Raw genomic sequence first — 17,739 nt, forward strand, 5'->3', positions numbered from 1 at the left:
TTTTTTATTATTATTAATAAATATGTGTATATAGATATATATATCTATATATAGATATATATATGTATAGATAAAGTCGTTGTTTCGTCAATAATGTTTATAAAATATGTATATATAGATATATATATCTATATATATATATTAATAAAAATGTGTGTGTGTGTATATATATATATATATATATACGTATTTTTTAAACATTATTGACGAAACAAGGAGTTTAAGAATGACGTGTCATATATAGGTTAGGTTAGGTAGAACTTTATTGAAATGTTTTTTTCCAATAGCCACAGCAATACAGCAATTATTCATAAGAATAAGAACTAGAACAAAGAGAAAGAACAAGATGATACAATCTAAGTCTAAAGATAAAGAACATTAATCAAAATAATCAAAAAAAAAGACAAAGGATACAAAGACTAACATAGAACAGAAGATCATGATACTTTAACTTCACTCCTGCCCCCGAACTCACAATTGTACAATCTAATATCACGAGGAATGAATGAGTCCCTGAGTCTATTAGTGTTGCATCATGGGAGGAGCATCCATGCTCAATCTGCTTCACTGCTCACTGATGACAGTGTTCAGAGGATGATGTCATCATCATGATGGACAGTAGTTTGTTCAGAGATCTCCTCTTGTCACCAGTGAGTCCAGCTTCAACCACAGAACCAGCCCTTCTGATCAACCTGTCCAACCTGTTGACACTGCTCTTGGACACATTCCCACCCCAACACACCACAGGATAAAACACTGGCCACCACAGACTGGTAGAACATGCAGAGGAGCTTCTTGCAGATGTTAAATGATCGAAGCCTCCTCAGAAAGTAGTCTACTCTGAACTTTCTTATATACACGGTCTGTGTTGCAGGACCAGTTTACTGTCCAGCCACACACCGAGTGCTTATAGTTGTCCACTATCTCCACCTCGTCACCTCTGATGGACACTGGACGTGGCTTTGTCCTGGACCTCCCGAAGTCAAAGACCAGCTCCTTGGTCTTTGAGGTGTTCAGCTGCAAGTGGTTCCTCTCACTCCAGTCCACAAAGGCACATTTCAGACTCCTATACTCGTCTTATTTATACATACATACATATATATATATATATATATAGGGAAGCTCCATTGTATCTCTCATTGTATATAATTAAAATGTGTTTCTTTTTAACAATCTTTTTTTTCTCACTCATCATCTTTGCCTTTGCTACTTTGTCACCTAAAGTTCATTTGCTGATGTTATAGTTCACTGCTCCCATGGTGCAACCGGACATGAACGGGGCAATAACGATGGCTCCGTTCGTAGCAGACACCGACGGTACAGGAGGAGCTACTGGTGTGGACACCTGGGATTTCTCTTCACCTGGAAGAAACCAAACAAATGCAGAATTCAAACTCGATCCACATGTCATTCATCAGCTATTTAAAAACAACCTACGGTTCTTTGCAACCATGTTCTTCAAAGTTTCTGCATCACCATTCAAGCCCATCTTTCTCAGGATTGCCAACATCAGCTCCAGTGATTTATTGTCTCCATACCTCTGGATCATTTCTCGGACGGTGTTTTGACGTGTTATTTGTTCCAGAGGGGCCTTAGGAATTGGGTCGCAGGACTCTAGCACCTTCACGTTGAGATACCACACAAACTTAGCATAGTTTTCCTGAGTCAGGTTTTCCAGCTTCGAGAGCATCATCTCTTGAACCTCCATTTCTCCTCACTGTAAAAAAAATTAAAAAAACGGTTACTCTCCGGGAGAACATCATGGTCATGTGACAAACACACTCATGTACAACTAATTCAACATTTTAATATACAAATTATTAATAATAAAACCCAGTGTGTTACAACGCTGGCAAAACAATTTTCGATTCTGATGACTCTGATTCTGATACAATGAAATCAGAAAAGGTTTTTTGGTCACAAGAGCTAGTGGGACTTAAATAATATATATGTTAATATATATATATATATATATATATATATATATATATATATATATATATATATCCTGTGTAACTCTGTGTTATCCTGATCTTTTAAGTATATATTTTATTGAGTGACCCTGGTCTGGAAAAGCGCTCTATAAATATAAATTACTTACTTATATACTGAAACAACATCAATAAATAAGTAAATAAGCTACATTTCTAAATTAAAACATCATATAGGACGGCCTTGACTATTGATAGGACAACGAGTTAAAAACACTTTATATTACATGTTTTCCAGTGATTGAAAAAATCATAAAGCATTTAGAAATACATTTCTATCATGACAAACAAACGACTGTCGTCCTGACATGTGTTATTTCATCAATATCATCAAGTACATTACATGAATACATACATTTTGAGAAAATCACAGTCAGCCCAGATGACTTTTTAAGGTCTTGTATTATTCATTCACGTGTTAAAATACTAAAATGTCTTATTTTCAAAACTTCCTACAACTTTCGCTGCACAAGATGAAGCTGGAAGTGAAAGTGCGACAGTGCGGAAGTGCGCGCTCCCGCGGACAAGATTCTCGGCCACGAAAGATCATATTTTATCTTTAAAATCACTGAAGCCAGTTTCACAACATTTACTACAAAGTATTGCCGATATAAATGACGGCAACTAAACTTAACTTCACTCTGGAATTTTTATTTTTATTTTTTATAATCAGCAGAAATCCCAGTCATGGAAAACAATGTAGAGAAAGGAATTAAATATAAAAATAAATAAATGAAAAAAAACCAACCGTTACGTTGGTTCGTCTCTCAATCGCTTTTCCTTTTCTTCGAACACTGCCGCTTGTTGGAACCTCCTCTAGCCACCAGCCAAAGACACCGGAATTTCCGGTAAGACGGAAGTTAATAAAATAAAATAAATAAATAAAAGTACTATTTTCTTTTCTTTCTATAAACGTGTTAAGCCAAAATCGATTTGAAACGCTTTATATAAATATATATATGTACATATTTCAGACGAAAACCAAGACTAACTTTCTTTCTTAACAATTTAAATTCAAATGTATTAACAATCATAAAACGTATTGAATTTGTTGTGGTGGCATTACAGAATATACAAAATAAGACATAGAAAAATGGAACCAACCACCAAGGTAGCCATCTTGAATTCCATTCACTATCTATTTACACTATACATAAATTAAAGTGGGTGTGACTTTAAATCTGTCCTTCAGTTAATTGGGCGTGTCTTCCTGATCTTCATACCTTCTCTAAATAAGAGAACATTTCTTGGAAAATTTCTAACCGATCAATTAAAGTTTCAGGAAGGAGGGCGAAATCAACAAACTAAGAACCTTATTAGATCAACCAAATCTATGCAACATAATACATTTTTTTTAAAAGAAGTAACTAAAAATAAAGGGTTAATGTTGTGCTTTGCTCCCATCTCCATAGATGAATAACAGTAAAGACACTGCCTGGTATCTTTCAACATTCATGAATAAAGTCTCTTTGTTTGATTTCCTCCACAAGAGACCTCAAAAGAGTGAAACATATTTTCCAACACTCTGGGGCTCACCCTCAGCAGTCCACGCACAACTCCTCTGGATGGATCTTGACCTTCCCTTCCTTCCTCCCCGATTCTAACAACGCCCACCAGAGCAGAGGACTGGCCCGGGTCATCAGCTTAAACACTAGCTCGCTCACAAAAACCTGCTCAGACTCCAAAAACATCGGAGCTTGTCCAGAGAGACGAGAGGATGTCGAGCGTAGGAAGGATGAGGACTTTGGTGATGTTGGTTCGTCTGCTGGTCTCAGGTGAGTTCGCCGTCAGCGGGAGTAGAAAGATGTGGTCATGAGAGGAAGAAGGGATATTTGGATTTCAGATTTCGTGTTTAGATCTTCTTTTGACGACGCATTCCATTAACTCACTTATCATACCGGTGTTTTCTTATCCATCTTTTTTATTAAAGCAGCTCTTTACTTCCATTTCCCCCGAAACTTAATCCTCCTTTTATTCACTTGTTATAGACCAATATTAAATACTCTGAAATCAAATGGTATTTCCCCACATTTAATAAAGTAAACCCACCAGATTTGTTCTTAAAATTAAAGTCATCTAACAGGTCTATGATGATATTAATTTCTATTAAAACTTTTGATAGACATGTTAAAGCCTTCAAAATGTAAATTTCTCAAACTGTGTATTTTTTATAATTGTACATTTCATTTTAGTGATACATGTGTTTATGGGATTGCAAATCATTGAATTCGCTTTTTAATTCTCAGATGCTTTCCCACTTCTTTCATTTATTTTGGCATGTTAAGGTGGCCTCGGGACACTTCCTGGTTGGGGCTCCGGACCCTCGTTCTTAAAAATAAAGAAGTGTATTTTGAATAGAATTGTATAAACCATTAATGGAGTTTTGGTCCGGCTGGCGCCTCAATCCCCCGCTCTAAATGAAACTGTAGAGATCCAGATCTTTTTTGCTCTCAAACACAACATGTGACCCGCAGTGTTCGAGATGATCCGATAAGTGTACGAAACCCCTGAGTAATGGGTGGAACAATGGTCATTTAAAAAAAAAAGAAAAGAAAAGAGAAGTGAGTTCTTGCAAATTCGTGGGCAGGGTGTCCTTCCTTCCTCAGAGGAACCCACAGGGTGGATTCTCTGCGCGAATGAAACAATGGTTCGCGACGGGTCTGCCCCAAAATCTATTATTTCACGAGATGGCAAAATTCAATTGACCCCTGAGCCGCTATTGTGAAGCGACAGGAGGGGCCGCATGGTGTGTTTACACTGCTTATCTCATCAGGATGAAAACGTGCCGACTGGAGTATGTCTGACATTGTGTGCTTTAAGGACGGAAAACAAAAGCGAGTTCAATCCATTTCTCCAGAAGCAATAGATCATGTAAACGTTTTAGAAGACTTAACAAATGCAATTTAAGTACAAATTTAAAATCCAAATACCTCACATTCAGACCCAACTTCAGCTCTTCACCTTTTTTGTCACAATGAATGAAAATCCGACGTTTGTCTGTGAATATCTTGTGAATGATTATTTGTCTCCTGCTGTTTTCCTGTCAATCCTCAGTGACCTCATCGCCTGTGACCTTCACACCTGCTCCCACCCTTCCATCACAGATCTCTCCTCCACCTTCCCCCCTCATAACAGCCCTTCCGTCTTCCCGTGTGTACACCGAACCCACCATCCCATCATCAGCCAGTAGCCTTGGAGACGGAAGGAACCCTCGCTGCCCTTTAGAAGTCACCCCCGACTCCCTGGTGGTCAGGTACGTCACCGGTTAAGATCGAGACATTGGTAATACCGTATTTTTCCGCACTATAAGGTGCACTTAAAAGCCTTTCAATTTCTCAAAAAAACGACAGTACGCCTTATAATCGGTAGTGCCTTATATATGAAAATTACCTGGTGGGTGACTTGTTTACAAACACTATCATGACTCTGCGCCAACTGAACGAGAAGCCTTTGGCGGAATTACGTCATCACGGGGTGGGATTAACAACGCACGTCACATCATGGCGGACATCTATGGAGTAAGATTACTGCCACCGTTTTGAGCGAGTTTGTCTTGGTTGATGTACACTCAAAACATTTTTTTTGGTGCCAAATCACTCTGCTGCGTTTTCAACCAGTCATACAGGCACTCTAGCCGTCATAAACGTGCTCAACTTCACTGCTGCTCGCTCAATTTGTCTGCTCACAACACCAGTCTCGTGCGCTGTTGCTTGAAGCCTTTTAAACATCATTTGAACATCCCATTACCATGGGAGTGAACAGAGTTGTCAGAACCGCTTAATAAACTTTGACTTTATCTGACCGTTTTGTTGACATTACTTTTAGCACAGCTTTATCTAGTGGATGCATAACTAGCCCCAGTCAAACGTTTGACTGCATCTTTTATTCTATGCGCCTTATAATCCGTTGCAAACTATTTATGAAAACACTTCTAAAATAGGCCATTCATTGAAGGTGAGCCTTATTTTCCGGTGCGTCTTAACATGTGCTCTGAGACTTTTTCAAGTCGTCTTAATATGTGCCGTTAACAAGTCACACTCTCTCATCAGATTCGGGTATCCAGTCACGGCAAACTGCTCCCGGTCTAGTTCAGAAAGCCTTTACCTGGCCTGGGAAATCCCTCAGGTAGGACAACAGTGAGAAACCATATTGTTTAGTCAAACTACAGTGTACAATGAAGATTAACAAACAAATGCATCTCGCCTGTTCCAATCAACCTCTGCATTTATTCACCAAATGGTCCGACAGACTTTATTGATTCCTCTGGAGATCTCCGTCGGGAAATAAGTTACTTGAATGTAGTTGAATACTTCACCTTTCCAGACCGGACAATATAACCTTTGCCATACCCTTTTGTTTTAGGCAGTTTCTTATCAAGAAACTGATCTTACAAGTATTGTTAGATATTTATCGTAGGGTGGGTGGATACTACGAGAGATCAGTGTCAAAAAGTAAATGACATAACATTATATTTTCCAGCTCAAATTGATCCCATCGCTTACAAATGAACCCTTTCAAATATGGAAGATGGACAACATGACCGAGTGGGACATCCAACCGATGTGCTACACCATTTCCGACCTTGGGGGGCACTGCTCTGTCAACCTTTCTGTTGTGGTCTACAGTAAGTCCACCTTAAATGTATTTTTCGATAAAAACATGATTAACGTTTTCCTCTTAGAGCCTCCAGACTCTGTGACCATCAGCTTGGTGAACCACACTGGGCCACTGTTGGAGCTCCACCAGTACTCGCTAGAGTGCTCAGTCAAGGACGTAGCTCCGGTGGAAAACCTCACCGTGACCTTTTACAAAGGAAACACCGAAGTGCAAAGCATGCGCTCAAAGAACTTGGATAAGACACCAGTCACAGAGATCTTCGCCATCAAGATCACCCCCCAAAAAGAGGACGATGGAGCCCATTACTGGTGTGAAGCTCGACTAGACCTGGAATCAAAACATCCAACAGTACAATCACAAAAATTTACAACAGAAGTTCTTTGTGAGTAACAGTTGGAGGCGTAAATTTGACTTGTACAGTCGGTTCTTACTCAGACACCTCTTCTTTTGCAGTTGGTCCAAACTTCCTTTGTGCCCAGAAACTGCAGTACAAGGTCGGAGACAAACTCAGCTGTGAAGTGGAGGGAAACCCAAACCCATCAGTCAAGTGGCTCAAGGACGGTCAACCTTTTGTTCCACCCTCTCGGCTCACCAGAGAGCATGCTGGGAAATATACCATTTCAGCAACTGGGCCACGAGGGAGAAGAAACATCACAGTGGAGCTGGAGCTTCAGTGTGGAAATGGTAACTATCAGGGAGCAGGTCATTTAAAGAAAACAAACCTAAATAAAACCTTTGTTTCTTCTATTCAAGGAGGATTAAACGTTACGAACCGGACGCTCCTGACAGTTTTGCTGCTTTACATCTACACATTTCTCTCAAATGTAAATTGAACCTGGATTTACATTCTTCCCTCAACGGCATCTGGATGAACTGCGTTGACCGATCCCTGAAGGTCCATTTGTCGAGCCTTTGGGAGTCCAAGTTAAAGTAGTTACTTGGTACAGTTGTTCCCTGCAATGAAGTTTGTCAGCTCGCAGTCATTGATCACTGGATTTCAAGGAAGTTTTTTCAAGAACTATCGAAAATGTGGAATACCATCTGTAAAAATACCATTCATCTTGTAGTTGTTTTAAAGCAGCTCTATGCGATTTGAAGTTGAGCGACGCCAGTGGACTAAAGTGGTAGTGTTTCCCATGAGCACTCGCTAAACCTCGCAAAAGTTTCTATGGCCCGGTTTTTAGCAGTTGATGAATGTTCTGTTTCCAGACTTCCATTGATGAATGAAGGATGATACTGATGAGGTCATGAATCAGATTGTGGATAATGAAATATATGCGTTATGACGGCTTTGTAAATGACTTTAACTTTGTACCGTAATTCGGCGCCCCTGCGATATGTAGTATGTTCACACCATCCAAGAACTTTCACAGTGAAAATAAAAATCACACAAAACACCTCAAGTCACAGTATACGAGTCATTCAACTAGTTTGAAGTTGATGTCATCACAAGTTATGGTTATTAAAAAGGTACCCAAAACTACCCAGAGCTGCTTTAAATGCTAAAAAAAAAAAGGATCAACTTGTGAAACTAAATGTAGGTTAATGTCAACCATCACTGGTAGAATCTGCTCTGATGGCCATTATGTGTGTTAAGCTGGACATGAGCAAGAACCACCACAGCTAGATACTCAAGTGAACCCAAGTTAAAAGCAGCTAACTGACCTATTTTGAGTTTACATTCGAAAAGCAAACCTTCAGGATATTGGTTACATTCGAAACTGCTTTGAAATCATAAAGAAAAAAAAAGAAGATACCCTTGATCCATTGTAAGATTTATGCAAGATGTTTATGAAACAAAATGTTACACAACAAGCAGGTACTTTATTATTTATTAATGTACAAAAGCTGAATATAGTACTTGCATCAGCATCACTGGTTAATAGTTGATCGCAGTATCCGGTTTACTAGTTTGATCCGACCTGAAGATAAGAAAATACAATGAGTGAAGTGTGATGTGCTGATTAAGGAGTTTCACAGACAAGTTTTTGAAAATATTTTCTTTGATATTCCGTTTATTTTTGAAAGGTTATGACTTGTGCAGTAGCGCCCTCTAACTGCGTGTCATGATTTTCACTTCATTCATTGACCCTTTTTAGCACTAGCTACTTTTTGATGGCAACTTCCAGGCTACGCTCGATCTCACCCGAGCCTTGAGAACAATTCAAAACACAAACTCACCCTGAGGTTTCATCAGTCGAAGATCTCTATAATCTCAATGTCTTTGCCCGAGAACTGCCTCGGGAAGCCACTCGGTGGCGCCGGAGAGCCGACCGGGGACTCGTGCACGGTGGCGGGGCTGGACTGCGGTGGTGGAGGAGGAAATGGAGGACTTTGAAGTTCTACCGAGAACTTGATCGGATGAGCGGCATGTTTGTACTTCGCAAGCGCAGCGACGAGAACCTCTTGAGTGGGGGGCAGGCGGTGCCCTTGAGCAAGTGCTTCTGCGGCCAACGGATCCTCGGAGTCAAGGGAAGAGTCACGTTTGCCAGGTACGGTTTCCTGGTGATGGGGGGCAGCAAGCGGAGGGGCCGGTCGGGTCACCGCGGCGTCAGCTTGGGGGTCTTCACAGGGACTATCCAGAGGAAGACTGAGACGGACCGCGGTACCTTCCGTGAACGAGGTGTCACTTATGGAAGAATTCTTCTTCTCAAGCCTGGACTTCTTCATTCTATTAAAAAACATCTAATTGGTGAACGTTTTCACACAGAAGCACAGATGGAGAGTCACTTACTGACAGGAAGCAAAGAGTTCCGACACCTTCCGACTTTCTCTCAGCAGGATTCTTGAGAAAGAGAAAGAAGTTCAAGATGGTGCTTTTTAACGGTCATCACCTGGCGTACCTGGACTGCATCCACCCTCTGGGCCAAAGAGGTTTAACCTCGTTTTCGATCAGAACCTTCAGAGCATCTTCCAACTCTTGAGGGCCTCCCGTTTCATTCTTGCTCACGTCCATCTTGGCTCGGATGACACCGTTCAAACAGTCCCTGGAGGGAAGTTGGAGAAATGAGCGGCTAGATTAAAAAAAAAAAAACTTAAATTACACTCAAGTCTTAAATAAGTCCTACCGGATCTCTTCGTTCCATTTGAACAACTTTCTCGGGGCCCCTCTTTTGACCGTCTTCTGCTCGACATTGTCATCCTTGTCTTCCATCACCCTGAGAAAGAGGAAACGTAAATAGTCAGGAAGAAAGTCAAAAATTAAAACCGACAGATTAAGAACCCACTTTAAAACTTTGGCTTGTTCAAAAGCTTGACAACTCTCCTGGAAAGATGCGATCTGATCCGGCATGGAGCAGGCGATGGCGTCCCTCAGCCTCTGCACCGGATCCTTCACGCCGGACGGCGCCTCCTTGTGAGAGCGACATTGTTTTTTGGAAAAAGACTCATTTCAAAACGTGGCGCCGGTTCTTTTGGACTCACGGCACGTTTGTGCAGCAGCTTGCGGACACGTTTGAGCAGCGTCTCTCGGCTGCAGGGCAGGCAGGACGACAGGTGAGCGTAGACCCTGGACCGCAGGTGAACGTTCTGCTGACACTGAAACTCAACACTGGGACAAACATGCTCGTGAAGATCCCGCCATTTGGAGACATGCAACCTCGACACATCGATATCACTCACTCAAGCAGGATGGTGTTTATATCTGGGGTAAAGAACTTCTTCAGCTTCGATCCTCCCTCTGAAGTCTTGGCGGCCTGAGACACAAAACCTGGTTCACGACTCAAAACCACATGATATCTGGAGAAACACTGACCATCACCAGTTTCTCCACACTGTCCTCCAGCTCTGGTGGAAGCCCCTCTGGCAGAGGAACATCCTTATGAGGTAGATTTGACTCCTGCATTTCCTCAGAAGAAGCTTTTTGGCGATAGTCCGCTTGGAATTCAAATAGTCTTCGGTTCCGGTCTTCGGTTCCGTCCTTCTCCAGGTGAGAAGCCGACGTCTGCGAGGAGATACTTTCCGTCACGTCCAGTAACGTGTCCAGATCGATGTCGAAATCCACCGCGCTCGCCGCCTTGATCAGATCCTGGTCGTCGGTGGATCCGAGGAGGCTGAGGATCGGGTCGCCTCCGCCGGCTGCGTCCGCGGGTCCGAGGTGCAGCAAAGTTCTGCCAACGTCTGGTGCCTTCTTGACGTTCCTCTGTTGCTCGCGCTCCTTTTCCCGCTGGAACTTTTTGAGCATGCTGGTGACGCTGAGGGTGCCGGCCATCTTTTTCTTCTTCTTCTTCATCATCCCAGTCGGTGGTCGTATCTCCTCGCTGCAAGGAGACATTTCAAACATTAGTAAAGCAGAAAAAGCTCCGGATCTTTGACATCATGAGAAGATCTGACGTATCCTTGTCAAACTCACCCTGATTCTGACATTTGGACGTCATCGAACTCCCCACTTTTGCAGCGTTTATTCTTCGGCCTCATTTGTCCGTTGAGTTTACGTTTCTGATGATTTTATACATTAAATCAGCTCATGTTTTGGGAATTTTAAGAACATTTAAATAAAAATGTAACAGAAATACATGGGAAAGTATATCAGTGACATCAGAATAGTTTGGAAAACGGTGTAAATAATCCTCAAGCATACACATTTTTATTGAATTTAATATTTTTTTTATTGAAAGGTTCTTTTTTAATTGATTGTATTAACAAAAAAACAATTGTTCAATTAAAAGAAACATATTTTAACACATAGTTAGATACTTTAATTGCAATAAATCAAATGTATTTTTTATTTCAATATTCTTTAGTTTAGTTTGTAGCCTTTTGAATTCAATTATAAGTTAAAGTAATTAATTTAGAAAATGTATTTTTGAATTATCGCTATTAGAATACAAAACCAAGTAAAAAAATGCAACTATTTTAAATTTCATTCAATTATTTTTTTTAACTCAATTATTCGATGGAAACAAAATTCAAACTTTCAATGCTCAAATGAGTTAATTGAATTATATAAAAAAAATCGAAGCCTTAACAAAAACCCAAACAAATTCCAATTAAAAAAAAAAAGAGAATTTATTTATTTATTAAAAAAAAAAAAATCTATATCTTAATAAAAACCCAAACAAAAAAAATTTAATTCGAAATGTTGAAACTAACCATTCAATATTCTGATGGCACTGATATACCCAATTTCCAGATGGAGATCTCCAGAGGGATTTATAAAGTCCATCCATCCATCTATACTCCCATTAAAAACCATATAAAAAACACACCTTTGATGTAGAGTGTGTTCCTCCCTCGGTCGGAGTGCCGTCGCTCTCCAAGTCTGTGACGTCACGAAAGTGCAACACCCCAGAATTGACGTAGAATCCACCAAATTTGGTCGTAATGGAAGACGGTACAAACTCGTCATACTGCGGGTATAAAGTTGTACACAAATGTTACACAAATGTTACACAAATCAGTGCATTTGAAGTTAACTTTATTTCTTAAACTCAACCGGTGCTGCCATCTGGTGTTCATCTCCTAAAGTGCATCCGTCGGTACAATAAAGAGAAGCCATAATTGAGACTCACCGCCTCAGAGTTGTCGATGAAAGAATCCTCATCATCGTAACCGAACCCCATGTCGATCAAGTCCTGAACGCGATCTTTTTTCTTCTTGGGTTTACCGCCCTAAAGTGGGGAAAAAAGAATGTTGACTTCCTTCTGAGACAATTATATATATATATATATATATACTGTATACACATCTATATACTGTATATAGAGGTCGACAACTACTCACATATTTCTCCTCCAGTTTCTGAGCCATTTTTACAAGTTCATCGTTGTCACGTTTCTCTTCTTCAAACAGAGTCAGAGGAGCTTTGTTCTCCTTCAGCTTCTCAGCCTCGTGGTGTCGCATCTAGGATTGTACAGTTAGACAAAGTCATGTGACTGGGGTTTGCACAATTTCGTGCAGAATATTCCCACAAATATTGAAATGTTTGACGATCTTTAACGAAATGAATCCAGAACTGACACCTAACGGTCTGACCTTCATGATGGTCGCTGGTGTAGCTTCATTCAGCTGGTTCTTGGTATGAATTCTAACAGTTGTGCGTCAACCAGACGTCTACACAACACAACTGATGGATCAACTCCATTTCAAATAAACTCAAGACACACCTGTGTCAGGTGAAAACCTCTTGAATCCATCAAGAAAAAGATCTGCGACTATAAGACATGTTTCTTCATAAGTAAACAAATCCACGTGTATTCATTCATAGTGTTGATGCCTTAAGTCAGTCTGGGGCCACATTTGATGAAGAGAAATCTAGCGGGGGGCCCCACATATTAACCTTGACATTACACCAAGAGTTATTCAATTCAAAAGTTCCACATATTATCCTCGTACCATCAACCCATAGTTACAAACTCCTTTACAGACAGAAAGAAACAACAGAATCGACACTTTGTGTCCTTTTGACTCCAGTTGGTACATTTAAAAGTTTAATTATTGTTTAATTAAATCTCCTCAAATGCCGCAAATGGCCCCTTAGCTTGATTAACTATTCATATAAAATATAAAACACATCAAACTAGAAAGAGTATTTACAGAAGAAATGCAGTGAATGCTGACCATGCTGTGCTGTGGAATTAGTAGTAGTAGTAGTAGTATTAGCAAAAGTAGTGGAATTAGTAGTAATATTAGAAGTAGAAGAAAAGTAAAATGAGTAGTGGAATTAGTAGTTATATTAGAAGTAGTAGTGAAATTAGTAGTAAAAGTAGTAGTTGAATTAGAAGTAACATTAGAAGTAGTAGAAAAGTAAAAGTAGTAGTGGAATTAGTGTTAAAAGTAGTAGTGGAATTAGAAGTACCATAAGTAGTAGAAAAGTAAAAGAAGTAGTGGAATTAGTAGTTATATTAGAAGTAGTAGTGAAATTAGTAGTAAAAGTAGTAGTTGAATTAGAAGTAACATTAGAAGTAGTAGAAAAGTAAAAGTAGTAGTGGAATTAGTAGTTATATTAGAAGTAGTAGTGAAATTAGTAGTAAAAGTAGTAGTTGAATTAGAAGTAACATTAGAAGTAGTAGTAAAGTAAAAGTAGTAGTGGAATTAGTAGTTATATTAGAAGTAGTAGTGAAATTAGTAGTAAAAGTAGTAGTTGAATTAGTAGTAATATTAGAAGTAGTAGAAAAGTAAAAGTAGTAGTGAAATTAGTAGTAATATTAGAAGTAGTAGAAAAGTAAAAGTAGTAGTGGAATTAGAAGTACCATAAGAAGTAGTAGAAAAGTAAAAGCAGTAGTGGAATTAGTAGTAAAAGTAGTAGTGGAATTAGTGGTAATATTAGAGTAGAAAAGTAAAAGTAGTAGTGGAATTAGTGGTAATATTAGAGTAGAAAAGTAAAAGTAGTAGTGGAATTAGAAGTACCATAAGAAGTAGTAGAAAAGTAAAAGCAGTAGTGGAATTAGTAGTAAAAGTAGTAGTGGAATTAGTGGTAATATTAGAGTAGAAAAGTAAAAGTAGTAGGTCAAAGTGGAAGGAGTTGAAGATATCTCCCATTGAAATGAATGGGGTAGAAAAAGAGGAATAAAAGAAAGAGTGGAAGAGATAAAAGAAAGCTCGAACATAGCCCGCATTTCGGAAACGAGCTGAATTGATAAAAGTTCAAATCGGATAAAATTTGTGGGCGGAGAAGCGGCACAAAGTTCGGGTCAGAAGAAAACAGGAGGTCAATCGTGTGAATGCTTCCCATCCCAGCATTCACACAATTAAAAGGTTTTTTTCCAACAGTTTTGGCTTGAATTTACAGCCAATATTTTCTCTCTATAATTGCAGTTTCTTTTCAACACAGCAGCCATTAACGCTTGATTTCTAACGTGACGTAAGAAGGATTTTGTCAATAAAGTTTTAATTCAAACGGTTGTGATCTCAGAACCTTCTGGGTCCAACTGGCTTTTTTTTTTTTTAAATCTCTGATCCGTTTCTCATGGACTCGACAGACCTGGTCTTCCAGCAGCTGAAAGTAGCTGAACTCCGGAGAGTCCCGGTCATCGGCCTGGAACAGACTGAGGGTGAGCCGGACCGACTGGACCGACTGGACCTCCTGCTCCGGACGCGGGTCTCCTCCCGGGTCTCCTCCCTCTGCGGGTCCAGGTGCGGGCGGGTCGGGTCTGACCGGGGCCGGTGCGCCGTAGGTCACAGACGTCAGCTGGACTCTGCGAGGTTCCGCCATGACGGACATCAGGCGCGCGCGTGCTTACCTGAGACGAGGCGGAAGTCACCGTTAATCAACCGACAGGTGCGGGCGGTACACGGTGCGCATGCGCTGACCTTCAATCAAGAAGAAACGGTTGATGCAAAAATATTATTGCCTTTTTAAAAACTCCTTATTTTAAATGTTATTAATGAAAGTGAATATATATACCCATATGCATATATATATGAATGAATATATATATATTCATTCATATATATATATTAATAACATATAAAATAATGAGTTTTTAAACATACTCATGCAAAAATATTATCGCGTGTTTAAAAACTCATTATTTTAAATGTTATTATATATATATTAATTAATTGTATACCGATTTATCTCTTTCGGGGTCACGGGGAAACTGGAGCCTATCCCAGTATCATAGGGCGAGAGGCAGGGGACACCCTGGACAGGACGCCAGTCTGTCGCATGGCACACAAAGACAGACAACCAAACCAAACCCAAAGTTTTCAATCAACTTCTGTATGTGAGAAATATATATATATATATATATATATATATAAATTAAAAATATTATTGCTCTTTTTCATATTTTTAATAATGTAATTGTATTTTTCTCTGTGTATCTTACCATCTCCATACACTGTTGAGCTGTATTTAATGTTTTATGTAGAAAATATATACACACACATCAGTTTTAATAAATATTCGTGACGAAGAGAAATTAAATCCTCTTTTATTATCCAGTACAGCGAACACACCTATGCCTGAACTTAATAGGTTTGGCCTCGCGGGGGCGCTCGAACGATACGTTACACCCGCGAACAGGGATTTCATCTCACATTTTATTTTCAAATTTTGCTTTTTTTTTTATAAAAAATTCTTATCAGTACATGTATTCTACATTTTAAACAACCAGCGTCTTTTCACCTCCTGGCCTCGACCCCCCCCCCCCCCCTCCCTCTGCGCCCCTGGCACGCCGGGTGAGTTAATTAATATTGGCTCTTGTTTAGTCTTGTCAATGAATCAGTGAATTATGCACCTTTGGGAGAACGCCTACCAGATCGGACCAGATCGGACCAGACCCCCCCCCCCATAACCATTACGACATGCCCCCCCCTCTCGGTCCAGACCCGCCCACCACTCGCACACAAGGGCCCGGACCTCCTTCTCCCGCAGACCCCATCTGTGGCCCTTTATCTCGCCCCAGTGTGTTTGACTTCATTGTCACACACTATTTCTTGTTCCACACACACACACACACACCGGTCAAAGAAAGGGATCCATACTATTTGCATTAAAAGCTTTGCACCGTGAAATTCAATTCTAATTGCAAAGCGCGTGCGCGTGCGCGTGAGATCGGGGGCGTGCAGAGAGAATTGGTTATTTGGTTGATATGCTAACACTGGATGTTTGCTGACAGACACGCAATTATCCCGTTATTGTAATTGTCAACGTGGATCCACTGCAGGTCCAGTGAGTCACACACACACACACACACACACACACACACTGTTCAGCTTCTACACATTTAAAAACACACACTGTGGATATTGTGTGATTCATCTTGACGTCATTTGAATTGTTCCTTTGTTTAATTCGATATTGTTGTACATAATAAAATATATCTTTTATATATATTTAATAAAGGATATATGATAAATAATATATACACGCACACTTATGTTGTGTGCCTTTTTTATTATATTTAATATTCTTGTATACTAGTGTTTATTGTCTTGTACTACGTTTTGTGTTGTTGACTCTTTATCATTATTGTATTTGTTATTGGGTTTATTTGACGTTTATTTGCGCTTGATGGATCTACTGACTCCTTTAAGAAACATCTTAAGACGTTTTTATTTGTTCAGGCTTTTCCTTAAATTTTCTGGAACTCCTGTTGTGTTATCAGTTTTATCTTGACCTTTAAAGTATATACTTTATTGAGTATTGTTTTGATTGTTTAAGCGCTTTGTGACCCTGGTCTGGAAAAGCGCTATACAATTAAAATTGTATTATTAATTATTAATATTATTTGATACATTATTGTCCATTTGTGTATTATTGTTTCTGTTATTAGTCAAAATGTTATGAGTCCATCGCGGCTACCTTGGGGGACACCCTGGAAAGGTGGCCAGTCCTTCAAGGAAAATACAGACAACCACTTAAAAACAACTTGGGAGTCATGAGTTATATCTTCTCAAAGGTTTGTGGGAGGAAACCCAGAGAAAGCACAGAGAGAAGATCAACTCTACAAAGAACATTCAATGTTTTAGATACATTTTAAAAAAACGTTATGGACCTAAAACCTCAAATGAATTTTGTGTGAAAGAAAATGAAAGAAAACAAAGTCAGTTTTCCTACCTGTGTTGTGCAGCACGTTGCGTGAACATCTCACCAAGTCACTGTGTGACTGAACCAAGTTGTCATCCTTGACTCTTAAAGTTGTCTTTATTGTGAGATCAGACGCTTGAGGGACATCTTTGTGACGTCACGCCGCAGCTTTAACGCGTCACTAGAAACACTCAAGTTATAAAGAGAGTTTCTCAGGGAAATGTTACTGTTGGAACTGAACTGAACGGTTCTTTCAATCGCGTCTTTCTCCGTAAAGAGGACACTTTAGTTAACGAGCGCACGTGACACCTTAATTACACTTGGCTAATTATGATAATGACTTTATGCTAATGAGGAGGTGTCGTTCCCTCCGGAGCCATTTCTCACAATAATAGATTAGTTATGTGTTTACATCCAGGTTGTTTCGCGTATAGTTCTCAGTTGAACGACACTGGTAACAGAATACACTCAAAATAAAATGAATTAAATGATTTAAAAAAAACCTTCCTGTGCACCAGGACAAAAAGAGATCATTTAAGGTAAGGTAAGGTAAAACTTTATTTATCCCTCAGGAGGTCTCCTTCGGGAAATTGTTGTTTTTTTTCAAATAGCCACAGAAAATACAGAAATGTTTTATAAAAAAATAAATCAAAATAA

The 17,739-nt window shown here is 39.6% G+C and overlaps 3 protein-coding genes across 4 annotated transcripts; 1 reads left to right on the forward strand and 2 right to left on the reverse strand.

The window, feature by feature from the left end:
- Window positions 1-241: 241 nt before the first annotated feature.
- On the reverse strand, window positions 242-2,823 carry LOC148089704 (uncharacterized). Its single transcript, XM_087785054.1, has 3 exons — window positions 2,740-2,823; window positions 1,438-1,717; window positions 242-1,362 (listed from the first exon to the last, which is right to left on the reverse strand). Exons 2-3 carry the CDS (start codon window positions 1,706-1,708, stop codon window positions 1,226-1,228), a joined length of 408 nt encoding a protein of 135 aa, XP_087641180.1. The 5' UTR covers window positions 1,709-1,717; window positions 2,740-2,823; the 3' UTR covers window positions 242-1,225.
- An 803-nt stretch (window positions 2,824-3,626) lies between these two features.
- LOC148089705 (intercellular adhesion molecule 1-like) lies at window positions 3,627-8,011 on the forward strand. The gene is made up of 7 exons (XM_087785066.1): window positions 3,627-3,766; window positions 5,046-5,244; window positions 6,041-6,116; window positions 6,471-6,615; window positions 6,673-6,990; window positions 7,062-7,292; window positions 7,362-8,011. The coding sequence occupies exons 1-7, from the start codon at window positions 3,709-3,711 to the stop codon at window positions 7,439-7,441; spliced, it is 1,107 nt and encodes a 368-aa protein (XP_087641192.1). The 5' UTR covers window positions 3,627-3,708; the 3' UTR covers window positions 7,442-8,011.
- Window positions 8,012-8,410: 399 nt separating this feature from the next.
- On the reverse strand, window positions 8,411-17,146 carry LOC148089706 (ubinuclein-1-like). 2 transcript variants are annotated; one of them, XM_087785086.1, is made up of 15 exons: window positions 17,113-17,146; window positions 14,530-14,788; window positions 12,330-12,449; window positions 12,119-12,217; window positions 11,816-11,956; window positions 10,960-11,045; window positions 10,363-10,867; window positions 10,230-10,303; window positions 10,032-10,158; window positions 9,836-9,960; window positions 9,677-9,766; window positions 9,452-9,595; window positions 9,343-9,393; window positions 8,790-9,279; window positions 8,411-8,530 (listed from the first exon to the last, which is right to left on the reverse strand). In XM_087785086.1, exons 2-14 carry the CDS (start codon window positions 14,767-14,769, stop codon window positions 8,802-8,804), a joined length of 2,280 nt encoding a protein of 759 aa, XP_087641212.1. In that variant the 5' UTR covers window positions 14,770-14,788; window positions 17,113-17,146; the 3' UTR covers window positions 8,411-8,530; window positions 8,790-8,801. The 2 variants fall into 2 exon arrangements, with proteins under 2 accessions (XP_087641212.1, XP_087641204.1); XM_087785078.1 differs by lacking the exon at window positions 17,113-17,146 and having other exon boundaries at window positions 14,530-14,848.
- Between the last annotated feature and the right edge of the window lie 593 nt (window positions 17,147-17,739).

Source organism: Callionymus lyra, chromosome 1 (assembly GCF_982586985.1).
Source record: "Callionymus lyra chromosome 1, fCalLyr1.hap1.1, whole genome shotgun sequence".
In the NCBI taxonomy this organism is placed as follows: domain Eukaryota; kingdom Metazoa; phylum Chordata; class Actinopteri; order Syngnathiformes; family Callionymidae; genus Callionymus; species Callionymus lyra.

What these genes read in the sequence shown, in the direction of transcription:
- LOC148089705 (XM_087785066.1), top strand. Translation starts at nt 3,709, where the DNA reads ATGTCGAGCGTAGGAAGGATGAGGACTTTGGTGATGTTGGTTCGTCTG. An exon ending in CCCGACTCCCTGGTGGTCAG is followed by an intron (nt 5,245 to 6,040) that starts GTACGTCACCGG and finishes CTCTCTCATCAG; the next exon opens with ATTCGGGTATCCAGTCACGG. An exon ending in TGGCCTGGGAAATCCCTCAG is followed by an intron (nt 6,117 to 6,470) that starts GTAGGACAACAG and finishes TATATTTTCCAG; the next exon opens with CTCAAATTGATCCCATCGCT.
- LOC148089704 (XM_087785054.1), bottom strand. Translation starts at nt 1,708, where the DNA reads ATGGAGGTTCAAGAGATGATGCTCTCGAAGCTGGAAAACCTGACTCAG. An exon ending in GAACATGGTTGCAAAGAACC is followed by an intron (nt 1,363 to 1,437) that starts GTAGGTTGTTTT and finishes GGTTTCTTCCAG; the next exon opens with GTGAAGAGAAATCCCAGGTG.
- LOC148089706 (XM_087785086.1), bottom strand. Translation starts at nt 14,769, where the DNA reads ATGTCCGTCATGGCGGAACCTCGCAGAGTCCAGCTGACGTCTGTGACC. An exon ending in ATAAACACCATCCTGCTTGA is followed by an intron (nt 10,159 to 10,229) that starts GTGAGTGATATC and finishes TGTTTGTCCCAG; the next exon opens with TGTTGAGTTTCAGTGTCAGC. An exon ending in AGCTGCTGCACAAACGTGCC is followed by an intron (nt 9,961 to 10,031) that starts GTGAGTCCAAAA and finishes CGCTCTCACAAG; the next exon opens with GAGGCGCCGTCCGGCGTGAA.